Below are 11,565 nucleotides of genomic sequence, written 5' to 3' on the forward strand. Positions count from 1 at the left end.
GAATATAATTTGGACAACAACTGTGTGATTTACTTGGATTGGAAAGAGTAATCTCATTTTGAGAGGAAAGACTTTTTAGATGAGAATTCAATCAATTCTATTAAATTTCATTTTTGAGATGTATATTTTTAGAATCTAAATTAGCTAATTCTTATATTTTTTATGATTGCTATAATTCTTTTGTTAATTGCTCAAAGTGGATGTAATATTTCCGTTTCTCTTTTTGTAAGGGTGTTGAGGACTCATTTATATTTTTTTGATAATTCCATTGTGTATTAAAAATATTTTCAATTTTCAATGCTTTGAAAAAATAATACTAATTTTTTTTTAAAGTTGATTGCAAAAAGTTTAAGTGAGTCACACATCGGAGGTTCATCAAGATCTAGAGAGACCTTAATACTCAAAAAGTTGATAAATATCACTTAACTATGTTGAGTCTATTAGAATAATATATATAATACATGTTTTTTATACATTAATATATTTAAAATATAAGAAAAAAGTTTCTCACAATAATTATAAAAAATATATGTGTAACAAAATTGTTTTTGGTGATATATAATAAATGTATGAGATTCATTATTATCCATGATAAATATTAGAAAAAAATACAAGATAAGTATTTATCCCTAATACAAAAAATTGCAAAGACACATATTTTTCTTTGATAAATATGAAAAAAATATGATACCAATATTTGACAAAAATTTATCACCAACAAATGTATATAAAAAATAGGAGATACTTATTTGTCACTAATAAACAAAAAAACTATTAAAAATATTTAATTTAATAAATATATAAAAAAACACATATTTGTTATTACTAGATAAAAATTATAAAACAAATACTTGAATCAGAAAAGTCATTTTGATTCAAATGTACATTAATTAGCCTTTACAATTTGGGACACCTAATATATATATATATATATATATATATATATATATATATATATATATATATATATATATATATATATATATATATATATATATATATATAATTTAATTATATTTAAAAAAAATAGAAATCGAATATTTTTACGTAAAGGAGAGACAAGTAGGACCATAATGAATGATAAAGATCTCTCTCAAGAGAAATTAACAATGTTATATACCCATAATCGAGATTAAACTCAAAACTTTTGATTATGCTAAAAGAGATACCTTATCATCTCATCCAAATACTCTTAAGTTTAAATTTTTAACAATTAAACTAAAAGACGTCTTATAATAATGTTATAAAAACCAAGTTTTTTATTATTTTATTTTGTAGACTTCATATTTAGTATCTTTAATTTATCAAATACATTTTTTATTTTGTATTTTATCATAACACTTAAAATAATAATAAAAATATTATAAGGAATAAATATTTGTAACTTATATATAAATTTTTTTGAACATCTCTTTAATTAATAAACAAAAAAAATACATGACAAATAATATCATTAATAGATAAAAAATAAGATACTTATTTAAAGACAACTCAAATTTTCAGAGACCTTATAGATTTATCGCAGGTTAATCATTAAAAAACAAATATAGATCCTTTAAACCATAATTTTAAATATGAAAATAATTTTTTATACTCTATCTTTTTTATTATAAGAAAATTAAAGTTATATGCAGTAATCCAACTTTTCACAACTTCATAATCTGCCTTTTATATATATATATATATATATATATATATATATATATATATATATATATATATATATATATATATATATATATATATATATATATATATATATATATATATATATATATATATATATATATATATATATATATATATTTAAATCAGAATATCAAATCAACTTCATACTTATAAGCAAATCATAATAACCATAATTATTCCATTTAACTACTTAATTATTTGATGAAAAATAAATATTCTATTATTTTTATTATTTAATTTCAGTTTATCGTTTACACATTTTATAACATTTTGCAATTATAAAATATGATTTCCATTTTGTGATGATGTTTTTTACAAACCATAAATTTAACTGTGAAAATATTCTTTTTAGACTCTATTTAATCGGTCTTTTATTATTATAAGAAAATTAAAGTTATATGCACTAACTCAACTTTGCACATCTTAAGAATCTGATTTTTTTAAAATAACAATTATTTTTTTTAAAAATTGCAAAATAACCAATATTTAAAATAAAAAATTAAAATAATCATCTTTCAAAATAAATGTGCATGATAAATTGGCGCATCCATTTTGAAACAAGAGGAGGCGCCAACATCACTGGCATATGCTTTGGAAACATTTAATGGTGGCGCCAAGTGAGTTGGTGCATGCATCTAGTTACATTTGCTTGAGTCAATGCTTTTAGCCCCTACATGTCTTGACATGTGTGGCGCCTAGCCCTTTGGCGCATGCATTTTCTTACTCCTTCTAAAAATACCTCGCCCTTCAGCCACATTTTCACACAACTTTTACCTTACAGCCACATTTTCTTTCATTAAACTTCACTCTCCTTCAAGCTTTTGAGTTTTAACCATGTTTGAATACATTCACAAGCGAAATGCCGATTTAATCTTTTCCGTCGTTGCATCTCCGATAAAGATTCGACTTTGGAATATAGATTCGTTTGAACGTCTTAATCGGACGTTGAATAGTTGGTTAGATGGAGAAATTGGAGATGGTGAAAGGATTAGAAGAATCCAATTGCTTATGTCCACGTTCAACCAAAATGGAGAAGTGCGTGAATGAGTGGATATTAAGACTGACAGAGACATTCATAGGATGATGCATTATATGTTCAAAATTGTTTTAATGGTTATAATCGCTTAGTTATTTTATTTTAATTATTTTAGTTGTTTGTGTTGTTGTTTATGTAATCGTATTTCCTCACAAACTTATAATATGAAATAAATTTAGTTTTTCATACATTGCAACAGAGGTACATGTGAGTTTATCTAGTTGTGCTCGTTCCAACACTAGGACAGTTAGTACGATTGTGACCTGACTGATGGCATGAACTACATAATCTAACCATTTTGTTAGCCGTATCCATTCCGGTTCGAATACGGGTGCTGTTTAGGCAACCTTTTTTCTTCCTTCGCATAACTTCGTTGTGCCAGACGGTGTCCCCTTAATATTCTGGTCAGTAATCCTCTTTTACCACTATGGAAAAACTAATTTTGTAAATATTTGATAGGCTGGTGACTTTGTAAACGTCAGATAATAAGTAGGATGAATCCCTTCGAACCTTTGAACATGCCACAATGACATGGGAACAGGGCGTACGAAAGGCCTGGAACTTTCCGCAGTCGCACCAACCTCTATCTAGTTCCACTCTGTATTATCCCATCGGCATGCCCTCATTGTGATCCATGGACTCGACAACACTATACCAACCTTTAGTACGGTCAAACACCGTCACCATGTGTGTGTTTGCTTTGGCAACTTCATGTCTAATGAATTTCATTGAAGCATCACTGAACAACTGCCCAGATTGCAACTAAACTCCATTTGGAACGTCTGGTCTCAAACAGCGCCCCTAGCCTGAAATATGTTGCCTGCACCAAAGCGGTTATAGGTAGGTTACAGATGTCTTTGAAGACAGAATTCATTGATTCCACAAGATTTGTTGTCATGTGCCCCAACGTTGACCATTGTCGTATGCCCTAGTCCACTTCTCCAATAGAATATTGTCGACCCATCGTACTGCATCTGCGTTTGACAATCTTATTTCTTCGCGGTAGTGTTTGAAAGAAGGTTCTGATAATGTGTAACCTGCGTTGACAACCTTCTCCCGCAATATTGTGTCTTTGATCTCCCGCATAAAATTCTGAGCAATATGTCTAATACAGAAGACATGCGTCGAAGGAGGATCTTTCCAACCATTATCAATGTTATTAAATGCACTGATGATTGAAGGGTGTCTGTCGGAGATCAAACATAAGCTAGGTTGAGGTGCAACGTGCAATTGGAGATTTCTTAGTAAAAAACTTCATCCATCGGCAGTCTCCCCTCCAACAAGGGAAAAGGCGATTGGAAAAATGTTATTGTTGTCATCTTGTGCCATTGTCATCAGTAACGTTCCTTTGTATTTCCCGTACAACCATGTACCATCAATTTGTATAATAGGTTTACAGAAAGAAAAACCTATGATGCATGGTCGATACGCCCAGAAGAGACAGTGGAATATTCCATTTCCAATAGCACATGTCCCGTCTGGTGTATACGCGGGCAACATTTCCAACTTGAAAATAGTCCCTAGAGCATATTGTTTTAGAGCCAACATGTATTTTGGAAGTTGTTTGTAAGACTCCTCCCAATTGCCATACACTTTTTCAACAACCTTTGTCTTAGCTATCCAAGCCTTCCTATATGATTAAGTGTAGCGGTATTGTGATACAATATGCAAGATTATTGTACTCACCTTTAACGACGGATTGTCGCCAATGATAGACAATATTTCATCATATATTAGCTGAGAGATAAGTTTCCGATGGTCTTGCATTGGATTTGTGAGCATGCATGTGTGCATTGGGTTTATTCTTGCTTTGTTGGAGAGATAGAGACCCGAGACCCACATATTTCACCTTCCTTTCATTGAGTGTACTGTCACACTTAAGGACATATACATGTTGTTGGGTCTACGTATAGATGGTAAGGCCGTGAATGGTATAGTTAACCAGGACAACTATTTGCAATGAATTATTGGGTGACCCTTTATGTGACGACCAAACTGAGGGAGAGTCATCCAGTCAAGCTAGGGGGCAAGGTATAAATTTAAAATATCTTAAACAATATTATGCGAGTATAATATTGTCCGAAAAATCAACCGAGTACAAAAAAAATAATTAAAGTTCGGTGTTATATTATGATTTTATTTGGTAATTTTTTATTTCCAGAAAGTACTGGTAATACAGTAAATATTATGTATTTACCGTTGTTACGCAACATTAATAAGGTAAGCACATATAATTGGGATTCAGCTGTGTTGACCCATTTATATAGTGCAATGTGTAAAAATGTCAAAAAAATGCTTGTACTTTTTATTCATGTGCGTGTTTGCTACAAGCATGGGGTTGGTCAAGAATGTCGTCACTCGCCCCGGTAAATAAGAAGTCATTCATATTTCCGTTTGCAACAAAGTAAGTTTAAAACTTTACCATATAATTAATTAGACTTTATATTACTATTAACTGTACATAATATTTACCAATTGTTTATGATCTAGGTGGTCAGTTAGAGGGATGAACTACAATAGGTGTCAGAAACACGCTATAGTAGTCTATCGCAATCTATTGGATCACATTGGACCAAACGATGTAATACTCCTACGCAACTCTATTTTAATTTAAACATACTTATCAAATTATTTATCATCTATCGTGTCGTATTGTTGTACAGTTTATCTGGAGGCCATATATGAGTCTTGATCATCAGATTAACCATGATGATGATGCAGTTTGGACAGCAAAGACACCAATTATCCGGTTCACTATTGTGGAGATGCACCAAAGTGACCGGGTAAAACTTCAGTTCGGCATGCAGCAACAAATTCCATAACCTCCGACGTGTTTGGAAGATTGGCATCAAAAAAGAGTTGATGCCCAATGGGATTATTCCGACTGGAGAGACTTCACAAAAAGAGATGTGTCGTCATTGGAGGAATCGACGACAACACATCTTAAACGAACCAGTCATACATGGTGCAAGACCAACTCAACAATATATGGCATGGTTTAGATCGGTAACAACGCAACAATTTGTTTCTGAGCCACGGTATTTGATTGATCCACGCCAACTAGCTTCGTCATCATACGCCCAACAACAAGTCCCCGTCCAACACCAATGTCAAACAATCCAAACCCAATAACCAACCTCACACCATCAACCTACCACATACACCCAACAACCAAACACCCAACTTCGCAACCCATTCATGTCACTCGCCCAACAACCAAACATCCAACCTCGCAATCCTTTCATGCCACTCACCCAACCACAAAACCAAGAATTAAACCCTATCCACCAACAACCATACGCATCAACCACAACCGTCTATAGCCCAGATGATTCATATGGGTCACTTCATCGTAGCCCCCCACCAATCACCATCCAAACATCTCATCACCAAAACACCCAACCATTGTTTAACTATAGTACACCCTATGAACCATTGCTTCGTTTCCAAAACGATTCAATGTCCCAATTCGGGCAACTATACCGTCCACAATTCACCCAACCACATCGACAAAACTACGACAACATGGGCACCGAACTACATTACGGAAGCGCCGTTGGCCAGAGCCTTCGGGCTATTGGGAACAAATGATGACACATATATCAAATACCGTTGAAACTTCCGCCAGACCTTCACACCAGCCATCATTGGATCAGGTCAGCACGCAAAGACCCCAAACACCTCAGGAAAAATCGTGGGAGACCTCGAAGACAAACTAACGCACCTGAATGTGGAATAGGGGGACATTTCGATCGGGTTCGTCATTAAATTTATGTCAATCCCATGTAACTTTTATTATATCATGCATAATTTTTTTAATATTATATTTCATTATTTATTAAAAAATAATAAAATTAAAAAAATAAAATACAAAGGTGTATGCGTCAAATGAATTAACGCATACACCAAAGCCCAAAAATAGGCGCCACCATTAGATGCTTCCAAAGCATGCGTCAATGACGCTAGTGCCTCCTCTTGTTTCAAAATGGATGCGCTAGCTCATCTGACACGTCTGTTTTGAAACGTGGTTATTTTGAAAAAAAAAATAAAATATTAATTATTTAAAAAAAAATTGAAAATGATGGTTATCTTAAAAAAAATTATCAGAATCTGCCTTATATATATTTAAATCAGAATATCAAATCAACTTCATACTTATAAGAAAATCATAATAACCATAATTATTCTATTTAACTACTTAATTATTTAATGAAAAATAAATATTCTATTATTTTTATTATTTAATTTCAATATATCGTATACACATTTTATAACATTTTGTAATTATAAAATATGATTTCAATTTCGTGATGATTTTTTCAACAAACCCTCGTGCTTAAGCACATATAATTGCCTAGTATTCAATAAATGTTTTCTTCTTGTTTTGATACATCCAAACTCAATTATAATATTAATGAATTGTCTAACTAATTTTGATTCAATTACTTCTTTTGCATAAACTGATCGATGGAAGTATCTAGTTAGCTATCACTTTGTAAGAAAAAAACCATGAAGAGCCTTATTGCAATTGGTTGGAGTCTTTATACTCTTTTTATTCAATATGAAATGTCACGTTTTAATATTTACTTATTTTTTTTAGCAATTTTTTTATAAAGAGCTTTTTATTATGAAAATTAACATACATAATAATTTAAAATTATGAATACGTAAGCTCAAACGTAATCACATCCACCATTATCATAACAAAACAAACTATATATCCCCACTTCACATTCCTTCCTTACAAACCTATCAATCAACACAAAAATGACCCCTTTCTTTCTCTCACTCATCTCTCTCTTTTTCCTTATCATCATCACATTGAAGCTCTTCTTCCGCACAACAGCAACAAAGTTCAAGAATCTTCCTCCAGGCCCCCCATTTCTTCCCATAATTGGAAACCTTCATCAACTCAAACAACCACTCCACCTCACTCTCCAAACCTTATCACAAAAACACGGCCAAATCTTTTCTCTCTGGTTCGGTTCTCGTCTCGTCGTCGTTGTTTCGTCGTTAAAAACAGCACAAGAATGTTTTACCAAACACGACATCGTTTTAGCGAACCGTCCTCATTTTTTATCCGGCAAATATATTGGCTACAACAACACCACAGTAGCACAGTCACCTTACGGTGACCACTGGCGCAATCTCCGCCGTATAATAACAACCGAGGTACTCTCATCTCACCGTTTGAACTCCTTCTTGGAAATACGAAGAGACGAGATCATGAGACTAATACAAAAGCTAGCACAAGTTTGTTACAGTGATTTCTCAGAAGTGGAACTTAGGCCAATGTTTTCCGAAATGACATTCAACACCATCATGAGAATGGTGTCTGGGAAAAGATACTACGGTGATGATTGCGACGTGAGCGATGTTGAGGAAGCTAGATTGTTCAGAGAGATAATCAAAGAGATTGTGAGTTTAGGAGGTGCTAACAACGTTGGTGATTTTCTAGGGTTTTTAAGGTGGTTCGATTTTGATGGTTTGGAGAAGAGGCTTAAGAGAATAAGCAAAAGAACAGATTCATTTTTACAAGGACTCATTGATGAACATAGATTTGGAAAAAGGAACACTAATACTATGATTGATCATCTCTTGAAACAGCAACAATCACAACCTGAATACTACACAGATGAAATCATCAAAGGACTTATTGTGGTAAGTAGAAACTTTACTTAGATTTTTATTGTGTTTTAGTGTTAGAACATAAAAACAAAATAGAGTGATGAAAATTAAATGATAAGAGTGACATAAATATAGGTTGATAGATAAGTGTCAGTGGCATTTGTGTGTGTGACCACTGACTATCTGGCAATGAGAGTACTACTTGCAAGAAAAATTTCACAACTATGGATTGTGTCGGTTGGTATATTATGCATATAGTTTCCAAAAAGGGTAATAATGCTAATATAGGTTTTAAAAAATTATAATAAAATGTTTGTATTGAAAAAAATTTAAAAAGAACTTATTAACTTTTACTCAAATTAAATTAATGTAATTTTAAAATATTTTTTTAATATTAAAAAGTTTTTATTTTTTGTGTTTATTAACATGTGATCTTAACATTACACTATATTAAAATTAGTTAAATAAATAAAAGATATATTAGGGAAGGTATGTAAAATGAATAAATATTTAAAATGTGATATTTAATATAAGACTAAAAGAGTATGAAGATTACATCTAACTGTAATAACTTGGGAAACCTAATGAAAATTTTTTTCATTGAAAAAGATAGCTAACTATATTTTCATTCATCATTATGTATGCAAGTAAAGTATGTGGGTCAATGAAAAACTTTATCCATTAATGCTTTACTAAAATTGAATTATAAAGGCTTAAAAGAAGATAAAAGTATTTTTCTCATTTGTCTTCATTGATATTGACATTTTGTTTGCATTTTTTTATTTTTAGGTTATGCTATTGGCAGGAACGGACACATCATCTTTAACCTTAGAATGGGCTATGTCTAATTTATTAAATAATCCAAAGATATTGAAGAAGGCAAAAGATGAATTGGACAATCACATGGGACAAGATCACTTGGTAGATGAACATGATATTTCAAAACTTCCTTATCTTCAAAGCATTATTCATGAGACTCTTCGATTACATCCGGCTGCTCCATTATTAGTGCCTCATTTGTCTTCCGAAGATTTTACAATTGAAGAATATAATATCCCACAAAACACAATTTTATTGGTCAATGCTTGGGTCATTCACAGAGATCCAAATTTGTGGACAAATCCTACATGTTTTAAGCCCGAAAGATTTGAGAAAGAAGGTGAGACAAATAAACTACTTTCATTTGGAATGGGAAGAAGGGTCTGCCCAGGAACAAATTTGGCACAACGCACAGTAAGTTTGGCTTTAGGCTTATTGATTCAGTGTTTTGAATGGACACGTATAGGTAAAGAAAAAATTGACATGACCGAAGGAAAAGGAATCACTGTGGGAAAAAAGATTTCCTTAAAAGTTAAGTGCAAATTACGTCATCCAGTGAAGATTAAATTTGCCTTCTAATTTATGAATGTTTGACATTTCTTAATAAGAGATACATGACGTAATCATCTTCAAATAATTTTTAAGTATGTAATTTCAAGATGATTTCAAGAATGTTTTTTAATTAATTAATATTTAGTTTTGGTGGAAAGTATAGATTTTTTATATATATATTTATATTATACATTAAAATTCAAACTTATTTAATATCATTTTTTTCATATATTTCTCTTCTTTTTTTGTTAAAGGGTGAAAGATCATTCTTTCATATCTCTCATTTTTTATAACAATATAAAAAAAAATTAATTATCATGATATTAAGATATCACTCTATAATTTTAAAATTAAGAAGAAAACAAATTGAATATTTCACATCCAACAAATATGAACTTTTTTTGTATGCTTTAAGAGGGTATAAAGTCCAAAACGAAAATAAATAAATCGACCAATGCCTCTAATATCACTTAACAATACATTGAGAAGGAAATTAGAGCAATCAATAAACTCTACAATATCTTCACAAAGATTTAGACTATATTTTGTCAAATCATTGACACTCTTATTCGCTTCCCTACGATTTTTCACAACTTTGACCTCCAAAAAATCTTCCATTGCAGTCTTGATTTTACAAATTAAGTTGATACCCTTCAAATGGATGGGTTTTTCATTAATTGCATTAACAACTTCTTGACTATCAACTTAAAGCTCTAACCGAGTATAACGTTTGGAATGGATAAGTCTTAAATCTTCCTAAACACCCTATGATTATTTGGAGAAGCCACCCCTCAATCACTCACCCACACAATTCCTAGCTAATCCTCTACAATAAGCTATCTTATTCTTAAGAAGTACACCCTCCGGACACTATTATAAGTAAATTTGATTTTTTTATACATTTGACAATTAATATATCTAGTTCATATATAGTCTAAATATATTAACCGTCAAATGTACCAAAAAAGTCAAATTTATTTATAATAATAACCAAAAGATGTATGAGCTTTATTCATTTAAAAACATTTAATTATCAATTATACATTAAAAAATTAAGAAATTAATATCATTTTTTTCCATATATTTCTCTTCCTTTTTTGTTAAAGGGTGAAAGATCGATCTTTCAACTCTCATTTTTCGTAATAATATAAAAACATTTAACTATCATGATATTAAGATATCAATCTATCATTTTAAAATTTTAAAAAAAATGTTTTACATCCAACAAATATGGACTTTATTCATTTTGTTTACTAACTTACGATTTAATAGTCTTCCTTGCACCATAACACCTTCACATTCATCTATAACACCCTTGATCCTTGGTACAAGTCCATCTATCAAAAACATCATTCTAACTTTTTGCAATGTCATTCAGTTGCTCCATTATCAGTATCTCATTTGTCTTCAAAAGATTTTACAATTGAAGAATATAATATCCCACAAAATACAATTTTATTGGTCAATGTTTGGGTCATTCATATAGATTCAAATTTGTTCACAGGTCCTTTAAGCCCGAAAGATTTGAGAAAGAATATGGGACAAATAAACTACTTTCATTTGGAATGGAAAGAAGTCACTACGCCAAAAACTGGAATAGACAGCGCACCTTAGAGGGCGCTTTATTACAAAAGCGCACTCGAAGCGAAAAAATAAGGAGCGAACAATTGGAATAGACAACGCACTTTAGAGGGAGCTTTTGTAATAAAGCGCCCTCTAAGGTGAAGCGAAAAAATAAGGAGGAGATAGAGGGACAACAATACAGGGCGCTTTTTAGAAAGCGCCCTCTAAGGTTACCCTTAGAGGGCGCTTTTAAAAAAAGCGCTCTATAAGTCCATGTG

General features: G+C 31.4%; 1 protein-coding gene across 1 annotated transcript; it reads left to right on the forward strand.

Annotated features, from left to right (window-relative positions):
• The first annotated feature begins 7,408 nt into the window (after positions 1-7,408).
• Positions 7,409-9,881, forward strand: LOC127120438 (cytochrome P450 81E8). Its single transcript, XM_051050865.1, has 2 exons — positions 7,409-8,386; positions 9,143-9,881. Exons 1-2 carry the CDS (start codon positions 7,493-7,495, stop codon positions 9,749-9,751), a joined length of 1,503 nt encoding a protein of 500 aa, XP_050906822.1. The 5' UTR covers positions 7,409-7,492; the 3' UTR covers positions 9,752-9,881.
• The last annotated feature ends 1,684 nt before the right edge of the window (positions 9,882-11,565 follow it).

Source organism: Lathyrus oleraceus, chromosome 2 (genome assembly GCF_024323335.1).
Source record: "Lathyrus oleraceus cultivar Zhongwan6 chromosome 2, CAAS_Psat_ZW6_1.0, whole genome shotgun sequence".
Taxonomy (NCBI): Eukaryota; Viridiplantae; Streptophyta; class Magnoliopsida; order Fabales; family Fabaceae; genus Lathyrus; species Lathyrus oleraceus.

What these genes read in the sequence shown, in the direction of transcription:
- LOC127120438 (XM_051050865.1), top strand. Translation starts at nt 7,493, where the DNA reads ATGACCCCTTTCTTTCTCTCACTCATCTCTCTCTTTTTCCTTATCATC. An exon ending in TCATCAAAGGACTTATTGTG is followed by an intron (nt 8,387 to 9,142) that starts GTAAGTAGAAAC and finishes TTTTATTTTTAG; the next exon opens with GTTATGCTATTGGCAGGAAC.